This window comes from Pipistrellus hanaki (assembly GCF_964339955.1).
Source record: "Pipistrellus hanaki genome assembly, chromosome: 3".
NCBI lineage: Eukaryota > Metazoa > Chordata > Mammalia > Chiroptera > Vespertilionidae > Pipistrellus > Pipistrellus hanaki.
Genome location: NC_140505.1, coordinates 162,904,490 through 162,926,690, shown reverse-complemented (window position 1 = coordinate 162,926,690; position 22,201 = coordinate 162,904,490). Strand labels below are relative to the sequence as shown.

At 34.3% G+C, this 22,201-nt stretch overlaps 1 protein-coding gene across 1 annotated transcript in view; it reads left to right on the top strand.

The window, feature by feature from the left end:
• PIK3C2G (phosphatidylinositol-4-phosphate 3-kinase catalytic subunit type 2 gamma) overlaps positions 1-22,201 on the top strand; it is a gene marked incomplete at its 3' end in the record, with an annotated part of 306,003 nt that overhangs the window by 62,658 nt on the left and 221,144 nt on the right. Inside the window, exons 5-7 of the mRNA XM_084877162.1 lie at positions 723-880; positions 6,585-6,699; positions 21,873-21,975. Coding sequence (XP_084733288.1) covers positions 723-880; positions 6,585-6,699; positions 21,873-21,975 — 376 coding nt within the window. The remainder of the gene's footprint in view (positions 1-722; positions 881-6,584; positions 6,700-21,872; positions 21,976-22,201) is intronic.

The following is a 22,201-nucleotide window of genomic DNA, read 5'->3' as shown; positions in this document are numbered from 1 at the left end:
CCGATGTTAAAAGCACAGAAAGTAAAACCACGGTTAAGTGAGGACCTCTATAGATACAAATATCCTTAGTTGTGCAATGAGACCAGTCAAATAACTTGCCTCTGACTCTAAAACTACTAAGTGGAAGATCCAGGATTTAATTCAAGACTTCTGGCTCCAAGGAGAAGCTATTGTTCAATTCTCTGGCTCATTTGAGCAAAAAGTAGTTGTTCAGAATATACCAATGACTTTTGAGTTCAATTACTCATGCAAAATTCAAAGACGTGTAAAATCCAAACATTTAAGAAATGTGGACAGCCCAAAATGGCATTTACCAATGTGATAAAAGAGAGAAGTTGTTTACCAAATCATTATATTAAGATGCATGATTTCTAGCTTCAAAAAAGTTAGGCATAATCAAAAACCAAGGCAAAGAGGTCAGGCTTCAGAAGCAATGATAATAAAGCAATTAGTCATTAAAAAGAGTGAATTTTTATGTTTTATGAATGGCAAGGTATTCTTAATTGCTTCACATAAGGTGCTTGTGGAAAAGCTTCAACAACAGTCCTCAATGGTTGTTTCTGGTATAATTGTACTTTTTACCTATCTGGCCTATAGTTCATAGCACTATGTCACAAATCAGCTGCTTATTGTTTTCATATTTCTTATCTTCTTTAGAAAACTCTGCATGATGTTTCTTATAATCTTGTCCTAAGTAATTTTTTTTTCACCTATGTTTTCAGAATCAGAGAAACATATCAGGCAGCTGATATTAATTCCAACTCGGGGAAGATCTGGAGCACTACTACAGAATTTCCATACCACCTCTTCTCTGATACTAAGTTTAGTATCAATATTTTTATTGGTAACTCAACACAGCCACTTCACTCTATGCCATGTGGTAAGCAACCTTGCAAATAAGCATAAAAATCCATATAAAGCCGGTGTAGTCTGCATAGCCTTGAGTCCACTAGTGAAAATCATTAAATGCAGCAGTAGTATTTTGCCCTGAAGTGAAGTATGAGGAAAACAACTAGAAACATTTTGTTAACCATTGCTTAGCTATTGTGTTGAAGACCTCTCTTCACCTTATTTTTTTTTGTTATTAAATGACGACACCTTATTTTTTTTTGCTATTAAATGACAAGTATAGTAAGTTTTTAGCATATTAAAAAGCAATTTCAAAGAGAGTCTAGATATACATGAATGAAAATGCATTAGAAAATACTTTAATGGAAATATAAATTGTGAGGAAGAATATACATTGATGCATAGAACTATGTTGGCTCTGTACAGCCCAACATAATCACTGCATCAAATTGACTCAAAGTCTCTTGGATTGGATCCCAAGGAACTGTATTTCATTACATTCACCAGATCTGTGGTCTGCAAACTGTGGCTCTAGAGCCACATGTGGTTCTTTGGTCCCTTGAGTGCGGCCCTCCCACAAAATACCACGGCCTGGGGGAGTCTATTTTGAAGAAGTGGTGTTAGAAGAAGTTTCAGTTTAAAAAATTTGGCTCTCAAAAGAAATTTTAATCATTGTACTGTTGATATTTGGCTCTGTTGACTAATGAGTTTGCAGGCGAACGCACCAGATAATTCTTATTTATCTAAAGTTTTAGAATATCTGTAAAGTGGCCTACTATCTTACTTCACCTATAGACAAGTATTTTGCAAAATAATATTAATTATGTGAACAAAATTTAGTTGCTACTAAGTTTCTATACATCAAATAGTGTTTCTTGACAAGTAATGACCCAATAAATACTTTTTCATTGATTATTTTACTTTTATTCTTTTGCTTTTTCTTTCTTAATCCAGTCAAGGCTCTGAGTACAGGTGACTACAAATATAACAATATGTTAGAATATTAATAGGACCATCTGGTTTGAAACTAACAGAAATCAACTTCTGCTGGCTTTGGCAGAAAAAAAAAATCTTTAAAGAATAGAAGGATTTATTACAGAATTTAAGAGTAAGAGTTCAGCAAAAAATGGTAATACGCAGATAAACAAGCAGTCCAAATTTTCTGTATGCCTCTCGCCTCACTTCCTCTCCATATAATTGCCTTTCACATTTCCCTTGCTTTTCCAAAACATATGTAAAGCCAAATTCTCAAGCTTAAATGCTATTTGGCCAGCTACTAAAGAAATTTCAATCTCTCCATTGGATCTAATTCCATATTTATAAAAACAGGATTCTGGTTGCACAGCCAAGATCAATGCTTCTTCTAGTTGATCCAATCAGAATGGCTAGGGTCATATTGGTTTCAGTTACTGCAGAAATGAAATAATTGTGAACTCGGGAGACCAATACTCTTTTTTCAATTTACAATATTTAATTTCCAACATTCCCTTCTCCCCACCAGGCATCCAAGAAATCTCTTTGTTAAGCAAGCCAGAGCTCATTTTTTACTTTTAATTTTAAACATTTTTTTTTTTTTTTAAAATATCTTCTTTATTGATTTGAGAGAGAAAGGAAGAGGAGATAGAAACATTGATCGGCTACCACCCTTAACCCTGATCAGGAATCAAACCTGTACCCCTTTGACCTTTCTGTGCATGAGAGGATGCTCCAACCAACTTAGCCACACCAGCCAAGTTCACTTTCTACTTTTATGGGAAGTTTCAGTAAAGTGATTAGGTCATTGTGTTTACTGTAAGAGATGTATAGTGCTAAAGAAGATGTGTGTTCTCAAGAATATTAAAAGTATTTGTAAGAAAAAGGAGGAAAAAGAGGAAGGGATGAAGAAGAGAAGTGGAGGAGAAAGAACACATTCATTAAAATATACAGTGTAGCCAGCCTATGCTTTTCTCTTTCTATTTATTTGAAAGGGGACAGGTACTGTGACTTAACTGACAATAAACAAATTAACAAGAAAATGCAAGGCTTATTTACATGTGCATAAAAGTTACTCAGTAATAATTTACCTGCTGAATACCCAATGGTAAAGGTTTTATACCTACTTAATGTAAAAGTGTTTGTGATGAGTGAAGGGGAGTTTTGGAGTGCTAATAGAAAAGTGTGGAGAGTTACTGGTACATTGTTTTCTTATACTAACAGATAGGCAGTCTATCTTCTTCCTGCTTCCTGGATTTGCAGGAAACTAGCTCAGAATGAAAAATGGTAGCTCTATTTTAAGGAATCTGTTTTTCTCTGCTTTAGTCAGATAAGAAAATGTCAAATAATATTTCAAATGTCTTCACTTTAAAATAATGTTGGTGGCTAAAACTGTGTGGGAGAGGAAGAAATTAGACCAGCCAAAAAAACTTCTAGTTTTTTTTTGTTTGTTTTGTTTTTTTTTTGGCTGGTCAAATAAATAAAATCAATGTAAAAGATTAATAAGAAGAAGTGGCCAGATTTAATGGCATGTACACATGGGTCCTCCAAATACATGAGAGTCAGAGACTCCCACATACATGATACTGAAACAAAAATGTGAGATTTGAATCTGAGTTCACTGTCTCAAGAAATTGAAGTCATGGACTAAAACAGTTAATTTAAGCAACATTTATTGAGAGCAGCCAGACCTGGAAAAGGTGCAGCTGGGGTTCCAGGAGCAGCCCTGGCTTTGTCCAGAAGATGTTTGGCCTAATTAGCATATTACCCTTTTATTATTATAGATTTTTTCCATACAAACAACTGTAGCCACAACCTGTATTTGGGATCAAGGAAAAGTAATTTGAGAAGCATAGATTACCGAGTGAAAAGGGAACTTTTATGAGGAAAGGAATACTTATAAGAAAAAGAAGAAAGAATTCCTATTGCCACTGTGAAGCTGAGTTACTCATGACCTTTACAGGATTGGCTACTGGTCCTGTCTTCAGATAGACAGTCCATGATCACCAGTCCTTGTGGTCAGAATGGCTGCTCTTCTGATGGCTTTACCAAAAATTGCTTATAAAACAACCTTAGTGTTAGCCCAATTTCAAGGACTGGCCCAGTCCAAACAGTTCAAACTTTCAAGAAGCAAAACATGCAAGGCTCTTCTGGAGTGACATTTCAGAATCTATTTTGAAATGGCTCCACTTAATTTCAACTTTCGCAGAGGGTTGGGGCGGATATGCAATATGTAAAGAAGAGGGCCTTTAATGGATGGAACTGAAGCCCAAATGTAGGAGAAATAACAGTGAGGAAGTAGCATTTAGTGAAAAACATCTCAAAAAGGTGTAAAGGATGGAGGGAAATGCATAAAAATTATATGTAAGATGAGGAGTACTATAATTGAAGAATCTCAAATGGGCCTTAGCCCTTCCAATATGGTCAACAGATTGAGAAGAATTGCATGGAGTGGGAGCTTATAAGAAATGGGAAAAGAATTCTATTAGCTGCCAAAATGAAGGGACAGGTATAAAATCTATTTTTAAAAAGCCATAATTCTTGTTGGCTTACAAAATGGATGAGAAGTTTAACTCACAACCTTAATGGTTGGCTGCAATAGAGAAAGGTGATAATTCAGGTTTAGACATACCGAACTTGAAGTAATAATAAAACTTCCAGAGTAACATGAATCTGGTACTAAGAGATATCAAAGCAAAGAACAGGAGAGGAATAATAGCTGGAAACTGGGTTATGAAGTCTTTGATGTGAGTGAAAGATGATTGCAGTGGAAGTGGGGAATTCGTGCATGCCCGGGATAGCACAGGGATGCGGTCCTGGAAATGGGAGTGAAGTTAATTAAAGCGAACTGGTGTCTTTGAAGATGTCTTCCTGTGTCTAGACTGGCAACGCTCTCCCCTACTAGTCAAAGCCTTTATGGTCATGATTTTGCCTGGGGCCATAACTTTTTGTAGCTTCAATTCATACTATTTCAGCCAATACTCCCAACCAGCAGTATGTTTAAGATATTCTCTCCCATGTCAAAGCATTTCCACAATCCATGATTCCCTGATTATCTTTACCATTTGTTTCCCCAACCATTTACTTTATAATGTCTTGATCTACAAAAACAAAACAAAACAAAAACAAAACACAAAAAAAAAACCACGTACTTTTTAAAATCAATCGTCATATCCTTTCTTCCTTGTTGCTGTGACAGGTCCAGCAGTATAATTTGCAAAGTAGCCAGTTTTTTTCCTTACAAACCAAAAGTTGTGACAGTAAAAGGAGCCACAGCAAAGTAAACATATGATTGCTAACAAAACACTACTCAGAGGAATGCAACTGAGTGTTTGCGATATGCTACTCAAATTCTCACTGGCTCAAGGTCATCAGTATAGCCTAGTGCACTTGTTCACATTGATTGAGACCATAAGGTCACATTCAAAGCATGGAAATGACAAAGATAGATACTGATGATAGATAGATATAGAGTTAGAGATACGGATACAGATACACATATAGATATCTGATATATGATATAGATGTATGTTAGAGAAAGAGATAGAGGTAGATATCTATAAATATGCATGATAGGGGCTGGGAAGGAACATGGGATTTTGGCCAGCTGGGGAGGGACTGCAGGAGGACTCCAGGGAGTGTCTGACCCCGTCTCCCTCAGTCCCAATGACCTGACTCCAACAGCAAGCTAACTTAGGTTTGGAGTGTCTTCCCCCTGGTGGTCAATGCATGTCATAGCAAGCAGTTGAGCAGCCTTAACATATCATTAGCATATTATGCTATGATTGGTTTAATGGCCTACTGGATGACTGGACACTTAGCATATTAGGTTTATATTATATAGGAAGATCTATATAATTTCATTTATTATCATTTATGACAAGATAGGAGCCCCATAGTACTTATCATTTATAATTAGAAACATATTTCATAGACATATATTGTAACATGCAGCATGGTTGTGGCTACTATTAAAAGGCATATGCATATAAAAAATTAGGGGGGAGATTATGGAATGAAAATATGAGAAGACAAAAGCCTTTACATTATAGTATGCTTACACTTTGAGTTCCAGAGAAGGTGGAGAAGGAAAACACATGTTCGTTAAGGTTATTATAATGTTGTTCAAAGAAGAACCTTGGGTAGCTCCTACTTTGGAAAGGAAGAAAAAATCTGCTTTAGAGAGTTAGAATCATTAAAAATTGGAATGGAGCCTGACTGGCGTGGTTCAGTGTTTGAGTGTAGACCTATGAACCAGGTGGTCACAGTTTGATTCCTGACTGGGTCATTTGCCTGGGTTTCTGAGGGCTCAATCTCCATTGTAGGGCATGCAGGAGGCAGCCAATCAATGATCCCCTCTCATCATTTGTTTATATATCTCTCTCCTTCTCCCTTCCTCTCTGAAATCAATAAAAAAAAATTAAAAAAGAATTGGAATTGACAGATTTAATAGACTCCTGGATTGCCACTTATCACTATGTGATCTTATTGAGATATCTGAAGTCCTTAAGGGTAGTCACAGTAGAATATTTTTATGCACAGCTACAATGTACCAAATATTTTGATATAAGGGTTGAGATACTTTGCTCTATTATATAATATGAAAACAGACTAATCAAACAAAATACAATTTTTTTCAAAAACATCTCCAAATCAAACTAGACAGTTCCATCATAATCTGTATATAATTGTTGTGCTTATATACTTTTTCTTAGCCAATATATGATAAGCTAATTAACTTTATTTTTCACCTTTGTTTTTAGCTAATTATCTTGTCAAAGACCTAATTGCAGAAATTCTACATTTTTGGACAAATGACCAGTTATTCCACAAAGATTATCTTCTAAATATATGTGGCTATGAAGAATTTTTACAGAAGTAAGTATCTGATTAAGGTAAATTTTGATCATTGTTATAACCTACTAGTATGCTAAGCAGCGCCGACTTATTTTTCCTTTAATCAGACTTTGTACAGCACTATACTCTCCTAATCAGAAGAATTAAATCAATTTTGCACACTTTGAGGTGAATTTAAAATTTTACAAATCATATCGACAGTCTAACTCTTGGTTTTATTTTGTATTTTGTGTGCTTATGGCAACAGGTTTTTAACTGACCTGTGACTAGGGTGACCAACTATCCCAGCTTTTCTAGGACTTAGGGGGTTCCCAGGACATGAGACTTTTAGGTTTGACATCAAGAAAATCCTAAGCAAACCAAGTTACCTTATCTATAATAAGCTTATTAGTACTTAGCACAATTTAAAAAATAAATTATTTTGTAATAAGTAATTTTAAAATTTAGAATAATATTAGAGTGTTGATTAAATACTGATTTTAAAAAAACGATTTTATTACTTTTTTTATTTTGTGAGAGAAACACATTGATTGGTTGCCTCCTGCATGCCCTTGACTTTAGGGCCCTGGTTGGGGAGGAGCCTGCAATTGAGGTACATGCCCTTGTTTGGAATCAAGCCCGGGACCCTTTGGTTCACAGGCCTATGCTCTATCCACTGAGCCAAACTGCCTATTGTTAAATACTGATTTTTAAAAATTGCATAAGGTTTGAGTATATTAAGACTTGACTTGGGGTGGTGAACGCACAACACAACGTACAGATAATGTTCTTTAGAAACATGCAAACTTGTATAATTTTGTTAACCAGTGTTACCCCAATAAATTAAACTTAAAAAAACCTCAGTGATTTAGATATTGTAAAGAATAATAATGAAAATTCTGCTTATTAAAAGAATTTATATCAATACATGCATAGCCTTATATACTCAAATAGTAAGCATATCCCTGATATATACATAGCCTTCAATTTCCACTAGGGAATAAGTTACTATAATTAATCTATATCAATATCATCAACTTTCTTATTTTAATAAAACCCAGGTAAATAAATTTTTCCAAATAATTATTTCTAAAAAATAGTAAGTTTTACAATACCTTCTTTATTCTTTATTCAGGAAGCTTTTAAAACAACAAGAAAATCCTGTCCTCATGTATGTTAATTGCAAATACTTATTTGGTAGAAAACTCACCTTCTCTTAATGTGCCACAATAACTATTGTCATAAAATTCCTTGAAGACAAACCTTGAAAATACAATCTATGAACATAAATCCTAAATTACCTTTTGACCATTCGACTGGTAGCTCTGAAGCACACTGACCACCAGGGGGCAGATGCTCAATGCAACAGTCATGGCAACATGGAACAGACAAATAAATCTCAGAGGGAAGTGGTGAGGGGAAGGGAGGGAAGAGATTAACCAAAGATCTTGTATGCATGCGAGAGGCCTGGTGCATGGATTCGTGCACTGGTGAGGGTCCCTCGACCTGGCTTGCTGGGACCAAGTGGAAACTGGCAATCCAACATTCTCTGAGGGGTCCTGGATTGTGAGAGGCCAGGCGTGCCTCTAGAATCCATGCACCGGGCCTCTAGCATAACTATCTGAAAGTAAATATTCATCCGCTGGTATTGCATAGTTATTCTCAGCATGAACAAAATAAAGAATAAAATGTTTAATAAGGTAGATTGCCATTTACATTTTCTCTTTGTGTTTCTATGAGTATCAAAAGATTGACAATACTTAGTGAATAAATTGCTTCTTCCATCAACATATTTTTGACAGTGTATACAATGAGCAAGGAGAAACACTTCAGTAACAATCTTATACTGAGTATTCATTAAAATTCACCTTCTGAATGTACATCTCCAAATGTAAATCTGCATGATGTCAAACATTTGATGTAAAAACAAGAAATTTTATTAAATATATTTATTTAATATTATCAGTAAGCAGCATCATTCCAAAAGCAAAAGAATTGAAGAATAGAAATTTGGAAAAGTATAATGTGGAGAGCATTTACAATGGACCTTGTCTTAATTTTTTTTTAAGGATAAGTCAACCATAAATAGATAGCTCAATTGTTGACTGCTGGAAACGTATTTCATGTTATTCTACTATTTTTTTCCTTGCTAATACGAACATAATAGACTTCTAAACTGTTTTCATTGTCATTTATTTCTATTAAAAATTCATTTACCTGGGTTTTATTAAAATAGGAAAGTTGCCAAGTACTACTTTAGATTAATTATAGTCATTTATTCCCTAATGGAAATTTAAAGATATGTATATATCTAGGACTTGCTTACTATTTGAGACCAACAGCCTATATATACTGATTTTAATAAGTAGAATATCTGTTATTATTTTAATAAGTAGAATATCCATTACTATTTTTACTAGTATTTAATTTTTCAGACTTTTTAGTTTATTCAGGAATGTCGATAAAAGATATCTGATAATATATGAGTTGAGGGGAAAATCTAAAGGAGAGTAAATGATAGAAGGCACAGAACAGATCAATGGTGATTCAAATTCCATAAGGAAATAACAGAGGGTGGTATCAAGAAGTCAGATGAAGGGGTTAGAAAGACCAATAAGAGTTCAGGTGAATATGAATTTTAAAATTTTAATACATTGAGAGATAATTTTGCTTTTGGAAAACTGGAACTCTGATAAAAGTAGGGATGCTTAAGGAAGTGGCATGGAGATAATAGTATGAGTAATAATAATAACAAAACAACAACAACAACAATAACAGAATCTATTTCATGGCTGAAAGCTTCTTATGAGCTAGAATTTTCATGTTTAGCACCATTTATCCTTATATGAGAAAGGTATGATTATTCCCATTTTAAAGATGGGAAAATTGAGGCTAAGAAATTAACTTACTAAATGTTATAAAATTTGGAACCAACAGTCAGGATATCATGGGTTTATTTGGGTCTGAAGTCTACGGTCTTTCCAGTCTATAGCAAAGCCTCCAATCATGACACATGGTAACTTGGAAAAAAAGTCAAAGGGACTTTTCATTGGGGATAATGATCATATATTTGTACATTAAACATGGGTTTTTAACTCAACATATAGCATTTAGGTCAAACACAAGAAAAAAAACATAACTTTCAGAACACTAATTTTCTGATATTTAAATTAAAAAAAAAATCTATAATCAGGAAATGTTTAGAAATAGTTTGACCAAAATAAAGGTAAATTATAATCACTAAAAGTGGACTTTAAACGTCATTTATAGTTTTCTGATTAAACAAAAATTAATTTGTTTTTGGAATGTTGAGACTGTTTAAGCAGATAAAGAGTATCAAACAAATTCTATCCTCTGCTGATAAGGCTGCTCCCTATCACAGTTGCTTTGGAGAAACGCATTAACCTCTTTTGAGGAGGCAAAGTGGAACTAAATATACAGGGACTGAGACCTTGTGGGGGGGATAAAAACCAGGGAACCCAACCAGGTAGAGTTACTAAGACATCCCAATGGGGCTGTGAAGGAGGGGCACGCACAAGAGACATAAACCTTAACATTTGTGAATGCTGCTAAGACAGGTATCTTGCAGATAACCAATCACAATACAGTGAGGCATATAACCAATCCCAAGAATGTTATGAAGGCTGAGTTCTTAGAAAAAAACAATTAGGAGCTAGCGAGGCTGTACCCACCCCCTTAGGGGTGTCGAACTCAATCAGAGAAGGGGCCAAAATCTAAAATCCAGCCTAAATCGCGGGCCGAATGGTTTACTGAACAGTCATAAACTTACAATGTCATAAACTGACAGCGGAGTGCAGTGATGACAGCGCGGTGCGGGCCACATTGCAAGGCCTGGCGGGCTGGATTTGGCCCGCGGGCCTTGTGTTTGACACATGTGCTAGATTAAAAGACACGCACTTCCTCTGGCCCTCCCTCTTTACCTGGGAACAGGATGTTCCCTGACGTTCCTGTGGCGGGACCTCATCTTTGTGCCCAGGAGGCTCATGGCCATGTGGGACTCTACACATGGACTAATACACTCTAATTTGCATGATGCTCTCAAGAAACTTTGCCTCCATTAACCATTTTTGTCCATTACTTCATTCTTTGACTTTGAGAGACAATGAATTTGGACTCAAACACTCCACATTTTGGTTTCACTTTGATTTCAGTTTATTTACCTTTCAAAAATTAAATTGTTAATATATTTTTTTCTATTTTACAAATAGGTTTTAGAATTACATTTTAGTAATATTTAATTCCAAATGTACAAATTTTTTTAGGATCTAGTAGTTTTTTCATTATGTATGGATTGCTTTGAGTTTGTGTAAAATGTGGGACTTAACAAATTAAAAATATATAGTTGTTAAAATATAATGAACTAAGTAGAAAGGTATCTCTTCCCCACAGGGGAAAAAAAAACTATTACTGTTATAGTATGATGTACAAAGATTTTTCATTTTAAGCTTTCCTTGTATTATCAGAACTATGCTTCTTCATCTGCCTTGTAGAAAGAGATGCATAATATTTAGTTGCTACTTTTTGCAGTTTCTCATCTATTTTGGATTAGATAAGTTTAAATCCTTTAAATTTAAACTCTTTTTTTGCCATTCAAATGGTATATATTTTAAAATAGTCACAATAAAAATCTTAGAAGAATCCGTAGGCAGCAAAATAGCAGACATGTGTTGTAGCACTATCTTTACCAATATAGCTCCTAGGACAATGAAAACTCAGAAGAAAATAAACAAATGGGACAACATCAGAATAAAAAGCTTCTTCTCAGCAAAAGAAAACATCAACAAAACAACAAGAAAGCCCACTGCATGGGAGAACATATTTGCCAATGTTATTTCTGATAAGGCTTTAATCTCCAACATTTATAGGGAACTCATACATTTTAACAAAAAGATAAGTAATCCAATTAAAAAATGAGTGAAGGACCTAAGTAGACACTTATCAAAAGAGGACATACAGAAGGCCGAGAGACAGATGAAAACATGCTCAAAGTAACTAATCATCTAAAACACATGTGTCAAACACAAGGCCCGCGGGCCAAATCCAGCCCGCCAGGCCTTGCAATGTGGCCCGCACCGCGCTGTCATCACTGCACTCCGCTGTCAGTTTATGACATTGTCAGTTTATGACTGTTCAGTAAACCATTCGGCCCGCGATTTAGACTGGATTTTAGATTTTGGCCCCTTCTCTGATTGAGTTCGACACCCCTAATCTAAAAGATCCAAATCAAAACAACATTGCGGTACCATCTCACACCTGTCAGAATGGCTATCATCAACAAATCAACAAACGACAAGTGCTAGCGAGGATGTGGAGGAAAAGGAACCCTTGTGCAATGCTGGTGGGAATGAAGACTGGTGCAACCACTTTGGAAAACACTATGGAGTTTCCTCAAAAAGTTAAAAATGGAACTCCCATTTGACTTAGTAACTCCACTTCTAGGAATATATATCCCAAGAAAACAAAGATCAATCAAAAAGGATATATGCACCCCTATGTTCATAGCAGCACAATTCACCATAGCTAAAATTTGGAAACAGCCTAAGTTCCCATCAGCAAATGAGTGGATTAGAAAATTGTGGTACATCTACACAATGGAATTGTATGCTGCTGCAAAAAAGAAGGAATTTTTACCATTTGCAACAGCATGGATGGAACTGGAGAGCATTATGCTAAGCGAAATAAGTCAATCAGAGAAAGATAAATATCACATGATCTCACTCATTTTTGGAATAGAACAACATAAATTGATGAACAAAAATAGAACTAGAGAGATAGAAGCATTAAACAGACTGTCCAACTTATGACAGAAGGGGTTGAGGGGGGGGTGGAGGGTTAGGGCGGTAAGAAATCAACCAAAGGACTTGTATGCATGCATGTAAGCATAACCAATGGACACAGACAGTAGGTGTGTGAGGGCATGTGCTTGGGGGGTGGGGGGTGGGGGTGCGGCCTGGGGAGAAGTTAATGGGAGAAAAAGGAGACTCATGTAATTTAAATAAAAAAAAAAATAGTCACAATAAGTAACTATTCGCTGAATCAATCAAATCAAATTTTGAGGAAGTAGCTAAACCTTAACCTTTTGTACTCACAGTTAAAATGTCAATTGTCAGGATATTTTTTACAATTTTGACAATGGTATATTCACTTCTTCCTTAAGTCCTATTTTCCTTTCTTTTTTCTCTTTTTTTCTTCTTTTTTTTTACTAAGTTTAGTAAATACATAAAATCTTGAAAAGGGAGCTAATGTAAATAAATATGATGATGATAGGTAGGTAGGTAAATAGATAAATAGACATAACGTACACATTTATTTACATTTATATTGATTTGTTAAAACAGTGTTCTCAGACTTAAATGTGTATGCTAGCCACCTGAGGAATTTGTTAAAAAACATTCTCTTTTAGTTTTGTCTGGGCTGTGGCCCAAGACAAGACTGCATTTTTAACAAGTTTCTGTGTGATTCTGATGTTCATAGTCCCCTATTCACATTTCAAGTAGCAAGAAATTAGAGTCTATTAATGAACCAAGAATCTAGACTATGCACAAAATTTATATGTTTGGGACATATTGTGAAAGTAAGAAAGATAAGTTTCCTAGCAAACCAAAATTCATTTTGACAAATCAACTATATTGTTATGGCAACATATTTAATATTCATCCTAATTTAGTATCACAAACATTTTTCTGTCAATTACAATATTACATTTTCTCTTTCTCTGGCTCTTTTTCCGCTTCTCCCTCTGCCTGTTAAATTTTTCTACAAGCACAATAACAAACATTGATATCATGTTTGCATAACTATTCTAAAAAATATGATATTACTTCAAATATAGTCTCAAAAACTGCCTTATAAACAGTTTTAAATAATGTATTATGACCAAAGAGTAAATTAAAGAATTAGAACAGAAAATTCATTAATTCTCTCCTAGGCTTATGGTAGCTTAATACAAAGTTGACAGCAATATAAAGAATGACATGCAAAGCCAAATTAAATCAGAATAAATTAAATAGAGAAATAACAGAAGTTATTTTGTTCATTCAAAAAATATTAACAGCTTCCTTCATGTTTTGGTCTTGAATGCCCCACATTAATTACCATGGTAGCAGTGTTCTTTTTAATTCCATTTTCCTATTCCCATGATCTTATCCATAGACACTCTACTGGGCTTCTACAGAGGCAGGCTTGAGGGCAGGACAAATAGAGGACAACTGGGCTGTTTCCTAAGGTGGCCCTGCATCCCGCTCTGCATCCAGGAGTAGCAATAACTGTACCTTCATCTGGCCTTGCAACCATCTCATGAGTTTTTTTTTTAATTTATAAATATATTTATAATATATGAAGTTTAATGCTACTTCATAATTTTATATCTAACTAGAGGCCTGGTGCATTGATTCATGCACCAGTGAGATCCCTCATCCTAGCCTGTAGAGATCGAGCCTAAACCCAGCTCTCTGACATTCCCTGAGGGGTCCCAGATTGCGAGAGGGCAGTTCTCGGGTGATGCACCCCAGAATCAGGTTTCCTCCTTTCTGGTTCCGGATGTGTCACCCGACAACTGCTGCTGCCAAATCATCACAGCTCGGCAGCACCTGCATTGAGCATCTGCCCCCTGCATTGAGCATCTGCCCCCTGTCAGTGCCTGTCATAGCTACCAGTCAAATGGTCAAATGGTTGTATGATCACTTAGGCTTTTACATATATAGATTATCTAGCCTATTAACTAGGAGTGTATGGTTTTGTGTTTCTTACTCCTAAATTATGTGATTTAATAATTTCTTCTATCAAAAATCTTGCTGTTGGTCTTACTCTCCAATTCAAATTAAAAATAATTGTCCTTATCAGCTGCAGTGTGAAACAATAAAATTAATTGCACTTAAAAGCTTTTCCTGAGTAAATTATGACTGTGTTGTGAGTAGTAAACCATAAGTGCAGAATTAGAGGAACAGAGTAACCTTCCTTGAAAATTCTGCTTGGGCTTATAGTTAGGGCCAGATTTTATGTCCTTAATTTTTAAAAATTAACAAAACAAAACTTTTCTTTATTTTTTAATTGACTTTTGTCAAGGATGTTAGAACCCAGAAGTAGAAGATAAAACAGAAAACTATGCTCATTAATAATCTTCCTTTGAAATTGTCATATAGATTCTTAAATCTAAATTATGAAGAAAGTATCTACCTCTTTATTCATCATTAGCATTGTATGATCTGCCTGTCTACTTGTGGGTCTCTTTTCTGTGTTCTGATCCTTCATAACAGAGAAAATGTTGAATACCATTGATTACTGTAAAATAGTCCTCTTCAGAAATTAAATATAATTAGCATTGTAAAATAATCTTTTAAAGGAAACTTCTACTATTAAAAAATGTCTTAGCTAATCCTGTGATAGTTTGAATTAATTTATTCTTTCAAGATTTTATTATAAATTGGAATTGCCTTTTATTCAAAGTAAAAAATAAGACTATTAATTACCAGTAAGGAAAAGGCTAGGTTATAGTATATAAATTTTTAAGATAATAATTTATCATTGGAAGAGCAAAGCCATGTAAAAGAGAAACATACCTTAATGTATTTCTTTGCTCAAAGTAGGTCTAGTCAGTTATAACTTAGTAGATTATATTATTGAAATACTTAGGCTGTTCTGAATGTATTGAAAAGAACCAATTTGTTCAAATTAGCTAAATTAAATACTTAATTTTATTGAGAAGAAAAACTACTTATCCCCCTTCCTCCTATCCTACAAAGAAAATATATAGTTGTTATAGCACTTTGCAAGTACTCAGTAGCCACAATGGTCTAGTGGTTATTATATTGGAGAGGCTAACTTTGGATCATTGAAAACAAATTCATAAGAATGGTAGTCTTGCCAAACACAGGAATGGCAAAGTAGTGAACAGTAGTTTGCAGCTCTTAGAAAGTCTGATGTTATTGGAGGTTCTGTATTCCTTTAAGTAACCAAAGATTTAAGTGACAATTCTGGCTTAGTAATAGTTTTTGTTATTGCTGACACACACAGAAAGGACTTCATGGTATTTTAAACATGATGCCTGGAGAAACGAAGCGAATGCAATCTCTTCTGCAGTATACCATATCCCTGTAACATGAATCAGTTTGTTCACAAAAGTCAACTTAATACCTGTGAATTTGTCTGGCGTGATAATATTTTGCTCCACTTTTAACAGTGGTTTAATGCAAAATACGCAGGAAGCTGCTGTCGTAACAGTTACAAGTGACCAATTACCCAACGTGCATTTTCCCCCCTCAGCTTGGCCTCAAGCTCTGTCTTGAAAAAACTTACTACAAAATTCTGCACAATATTTGTTGTTTTTTGGTTGTCTCTACATTCAGCAGCATCAAAACCTACTTATATCATCTTTACCAAGCTAAATACACTTTACAACCCTTTTTATTTTCTATATATTTTTTTACATTTCTGGAATTAGATGTTTCTTCTAAAACAATGCTAGTGTTTTTACCAAGATCTGTGCGTGTTGTATGTGTGTTTGTGTGCCTATGGGTGTGTGCACGTGAGCATGCTCTCTGGTTAGAGACCTGTACTGACTTCAGTGCTCTCTCCCAATCTCATTTTCCATGAGACCTGTTATATTTAGCCCACAATTTGCAGAACACCTCACCTCTCCTTTTATAAAAAAGGAGAGGTGAGGTGTCACATTATATCAGGAATCACATTATATCACATTACAACAGGAATGCTTGAATCTATAAATAATTTTTAAGTGTGTTGTGTTTACTCCCAATATTAATATTCTAATCTATGGTCTTATTTTGTTGAAACCAGAGTCCTTTTTTTTGCAAAATGAGGGAGGTGCTACAATGCTTCCTTTCCAGTTTTTAAGATCTCACTTCATGCAAAGTTATACATGATACTCCCCTAATTAAAATGATAATTACATATTTTCAAGACTGAGTCCATATGTTAGAACAAAAACATAAATCTACCCACTAACCCACCAAAATTCTCATGAAATGACAGGAAAAAAATATTACTGAAAAGCAATAAAGGTAAATAGCATGGATAGGACAAAACAACAGCAAGGGGATTGCAAAGTTCCCAGGTAAATGTCAAAAGATAGTCAAGATAGGATGGGGTTGGGACATTCACTAGACAGCTTTCTAAAAAGCGGGCAATTTTCTAAGGAAAATAATTTTTCAAAATTAGCTCAAGGAGAAGTATAACAGTGTAATAGAACAATGAGCAGTGGAGAATGGAACATTTCATTTCAGGCAAATTGCACCAAATCTTTAGAGATTACAACTGAATCACACAAGCAAAATGAACACAAAACCCAGCTAATAAATATCATGGAAAAATCTTTGATTGTTAATAAAACAGAATCTATAAAACATCCTGGGAGAAAACTAACACTTTACTGAAGGTCATAAAAGAGAACCTAAATGCATATAGAAATATTCTTTTCCTTGGAAGGAAGACTTAATATTACCAAAATGCCAACTCTTACTAAAACCGGTTTGGCTCAGTGGACAGAGCTTCAGCCTGTGGACTGAATGGTCCCAGGTTTGATTCTGGTCAAGGGCATGTACCTTGGTTGCAGGCACATCCCCAGTAGGAGGTGTGCAGGAGGCAGCTGATCGATGTTTCTCTCTCATCGATGTTTCTAACTCTCTATCTCTCTCCCTTCCTCTCTGTACAAAATCAATAAAATATATTTTTCTAAAAGCCAACTCTTATCATATAACTCCATAAATAAAAGATAAATCAACACAATATTAACATTTTCTCTTTTATATTGGCACACTAATTCTACAATTGTTCTTGAAGTGGAATTGTGCAAAAATAGATATATTTTCAAATGGTGGCTTTCACTCATTTTCGCACTTCAAAATATGATGTAAAATTATATAATTGAAGCAATTTGGTATTGGCACAAGAATAGATGGATGAATTAATGGAATGCTAAGAATCCAGTAACAGATGGCCTACTTATAAAAATTGGTCATGTGTTAAATAAGTCAGAGATTAAAAGATGTTCATATTAATTAGGAATGTATAAGAAAGTTTCTATTATGTAGAAAGAAATGTTTAAAATTGAGGCTATATATCAATTTAAAAAATTCATCTCAAATAGATTAAGGAAATAAATATAAAGAGCAAATAAGTAAGTTAATGTTGCTATGAAATAATTAAGTTGAATTCTTTAAAGATTAATCAAAAAAGAGTAATCATTCAAAATGTTTAGTGCTGAATTAAATGTGGAAGAAATCAGTTGAGCCCTAACCGGTTTGGCCCAGTGGAAAAGCAGCAGCCCATAGACTGAAGGGTCCCGAGTTCGATTCTGTTTGCATGCTCAGTCCTCAGCCACAGTCAGGGGCTTCGGGGAGGCAAACAATTGATATCTCTTTCTCATAATGAAATCAATAGAAAAATATTCTCCCACTTCCTTCCACTCTCTCTAAACACCAATGGAAAAATATCCTCAGGTGAGGATTAACAAAAAACAACAATAACAAAAATCAATTGAAAGGATTAGAAAAAAAATATATAAAAATCTAAACCAATTCTCCATTCATATTGTTCCTCAAGCCCAAGCATATTCTTGTTATTAAAGAAGCTAAACTGTTTGAGGGTTTGGGGATGGATGAAAAAGGTGGAAGAGATAAATACAAATTGCTAGTTATAAAAAAAGTTACAGGATTGTAAAATATGGCATGTTAAATAATTTTTTTTCGTGCACCAGGCCTCTAGTTCTAATATGAATACTTTGGCAACTGAGAGGCTATGTAGGTGTTTTTAGTTTAAAGATAAAATGTTTTAAGATATATGTTGTTTTTATCTTTTCTATCTATAACTTTTTGATCAACCCATTTACTACTTTTCTTGATTTTTTTCAGTTAAGTAATAAAAGAATCTGAAACTAAAATTTAAATGATCTCTACTTGGGAAATTGTAGGGTAATTGTAGAGAACTGAATAGAACAAGTCTAAACTTTATTTGAACATATGATATAAATAATTATTAAATTGGCATTGGAATAAAAATATTAAGACGTCACATTTTCAAAATTAAGTAAGCACTGGAAGATGAAATAGATATTTGTCTTCCAATCCTCTAAACGTAGAGAGTCTCTAAGAAGACTCAATCCCAATAAATGAAGGGAAATAATTTAAAAATATATTGTAAATATAAGCCTACATTAACATAGGAGAAGGAATTGTTATGAGTGTAATAATTTAAATTTTCTGAATAAGAGGCAAAGTCTTATTGACTTAAGAGAAATTTAATTACAGGCTAAATTGAAATAAAACAATGTCATTTTTAACAAAAATATATGTGTGTGCTTAGATTAAAAAATAAAAGTGCTATAAACTCTTTGTTATTCCTGAAGAAGAGAAATAAGACTTGTGTTATTTGTTTTATTTTGTCTACTTTAATAAGTACAATTCAAATGTTTTCCATGAAAATATGTTCCTATAATGTATCTTTTTTAAAAAGAAAAAAAATTACAAGAGTAAATCCTCCTAAAATCTAATAATTACCAAATATCTATCTGATAATTACCAGTCTCTACCACACACATACATAGGCAAAGATAAGGAAAGAATTACTTTTCTTTTAGAAAGAGGAAGAATTTGCAGATTTTGGAAATAAAAGTACAGGATGTTCAGTTATTTTTTTTCCTTTTTTTGCATATTAATCTCTTTATTGATTAAGGTGTTACATAGATGTCCTCATCCCCTCATTGCCTTCCCAATCCCTCCCCCACTCATGCCCTCACCTCCCTCCCCCCCCCCCCCCCGGTGTCTGTGTCCATTGGTTAGGCTTATATCTATGCATACAAGTCATTTGTTTGACCTCCCCCCCATACCCTCACCCTCCCCTACCTTCCCCCTGAGGTTTGACAGTCTGATCGATGTTTCCTTGCCTCTGAATCTGTTTTTGTTCATCACTTGATGTTGTTCATTATTTCCCATAGATGAGTGAGATCATGTGATATTTATCTTTCTCTGGCTAACTTATTTCACTTAGCATAATGCTCTCCAGTTCCATCCACGCTGTTGCAAATGGTAGGAATTCCTTATTTTTTTTACAGCAGCATAGTATTTCATTTGTAGATGTACCACAGTTTCTTAATCCACTCATCTGCTGATGGGCACTTAGAATGTTTCCAAATCTTAGCTATTGTAAATTGTGCTTTTATGAACAGAAGAGTGCATATACTCTTTCTAACTGGTGTTTCTTGCTTCTTGATATATATTCCTAGAAGTGGGATCACTGGGTCAAATGGGAGTTCCATTATAATCCAAAACACTCAAACACTTGGAAGATGAATAGCATGGTATTAAATATTGCTCGGTTAATTTAATTTAAAAAATACATTTTTAATCCTTAATATAAGTACACATCAAATATTACATGATATAATAATACAAAAAATGTAATTCATTATTATATGAGATTCCTATTTACTGGACATCTGTTTTACCTGTTGGATAAAATAAAGTCAGTTTGAGAAAGCAGTAGCTATATCTGAAGTTGAATTCATTGGACTAGAATATAGGGCCCAAACTTCAACACACTGGGGAAAAGGAGCTTCCAGAGAGCAAGTTAGGTTGATAGAATTAATTGCTTCTCAGAATCAAAACAGAAATCTAAGGGAGAAAGGAGTTAAGATGGGGGAGGTAAAAGGAGAGGAGGGTGATTATATGTGATAGAATATGAAAATGACCATTGGGGAAGACCTTCAGTGAGGAGAAATCCAGGAGTGAATGATTCCAGGAATTCAGGGAATAGACAGGCCTTGCCCTATGTCTAGACTAACAGTAGAAATAATTCAAAGAACAAGATAAGAGTAAGATAGATAGACTGGGACCGAAATCTAGTTAGACTAATAGGAGAAATGATAATAGGGCATGGAACATGTTATGTATACTTTTACCATTTGGGTGAGTGGAGAGATTGTTTTGTTTTCTTAAATACGTAGTCTTTGTGAAAATAAAAATACAGAGAATTTAATACATATCAACATAATAATGTTTTATTTGACATTGTTGGAAATAGGTGGTCCAAAATATTCAGTGAATTTTCCAAATAAATGAATATATCACCTTAAGTGCCCCAAATTTTTAAGAGTATCATGCTCTACCGACTGAGCTAGCCGGGCACTTCTGCCCCAGATTTTTAACATTACAGTTGTTTCTCCTGAAATTCTTCATATTTTTAACCAAGATTCTTAATCAAAGTACATTAGCACAATTTACTCTTTTTAATGACTCAGAGTCTCTAGAGATATAGAAATTCAAAGCTGTAGAAGAGATAATATAGTAAAAGCCCTTTACTGACAAGGAATCAGATTTACACTATAAACATTAATGTTTACAGACAGAGGGAAAATCAAGCAAGCATCAAGAAAGAAAAGAAAGAAAGAAAGAAAGAAAGAAAGAGAAAGAAAGAAAGAAAGAAAGAAAGAAAGAAAGAAAGAAAGAAAGAAAGAAAGGAAGAAAGGAAGAAAGGAAGGAAGAAAGAAAAAAAGAAAGAAAGGGAGGGAGAGAGAGAGAGAAGGAGGGAGGGAGGGAGAAAGTAAGGAAGGGAGGGAGGGAGGGAGGGAGGGAGGGAAAATATATTACATAGTTTAGAAATTTCTGAACTATGAATAAATCTTTTTTTGTTTTGTTTAATCTGCTTGTCAATCCTTTGATATAGACATGAATATCCCATCTCTAAAAAAGAAAACTTCGAGTTTCAGATAGTTTAATTGACCTTCATAAGGTTATGGAGCTGTCTCTAAAGTTGGTAACATTTTCACCTCACCACCCTGCTTCTTTGGAACAGTGGTCCCCACATACACTTTGTGGTGTCAAGTGGACCCTCTGGAAGCATGCCGTCCTCGGTGTTAAGATGGCTGGGCAAAACCAACTTTGAATATGTAAAATATTCTGTATTGGAATTTATATATCCACTCTTAAAGCATCTAATCATTTTCTAGCATAATGCTTTGGAGATTATTATAACATCTTGTATTTAAAAAGAAATATCAAACATATATAAAACTAGGTATATATATATATATATATATATATATATATATATATATATATATATATATATATAAACCTTTTATCAGACTTAGTTCCAAAAATACAAAGAAATGAAATCAGAGTATAAGACTAACACTTGGGGATATCACAGGGAGAAATGACTGCTCATTTTTTGTTCTTCAGTGATCACTCTTTGGGGAGCCATAAGATATTTCAGAAAGATAAATCTGTTATTCAACTTAATCTGCAGAAAAGTAGAGAAGTTCCAGGAAAGTTATCTCGAAAGGTAAGAACTTCTGCATATTGGTTTTAATTTGCAAACTGATCATTTTAAGGACAATATTCCCATCTTTATGGATTGTTACCAATTTCTAATTATATAATGTAATAAATGTATGTTCATTTGATTATACTTATTAAAACACAGTTAGTTATCTATCTACATGCTTGTTGACAATTTGAAGTGAAGCAATTACATGGACACTTTATTGCAACCTCAGTAACGTAATAGC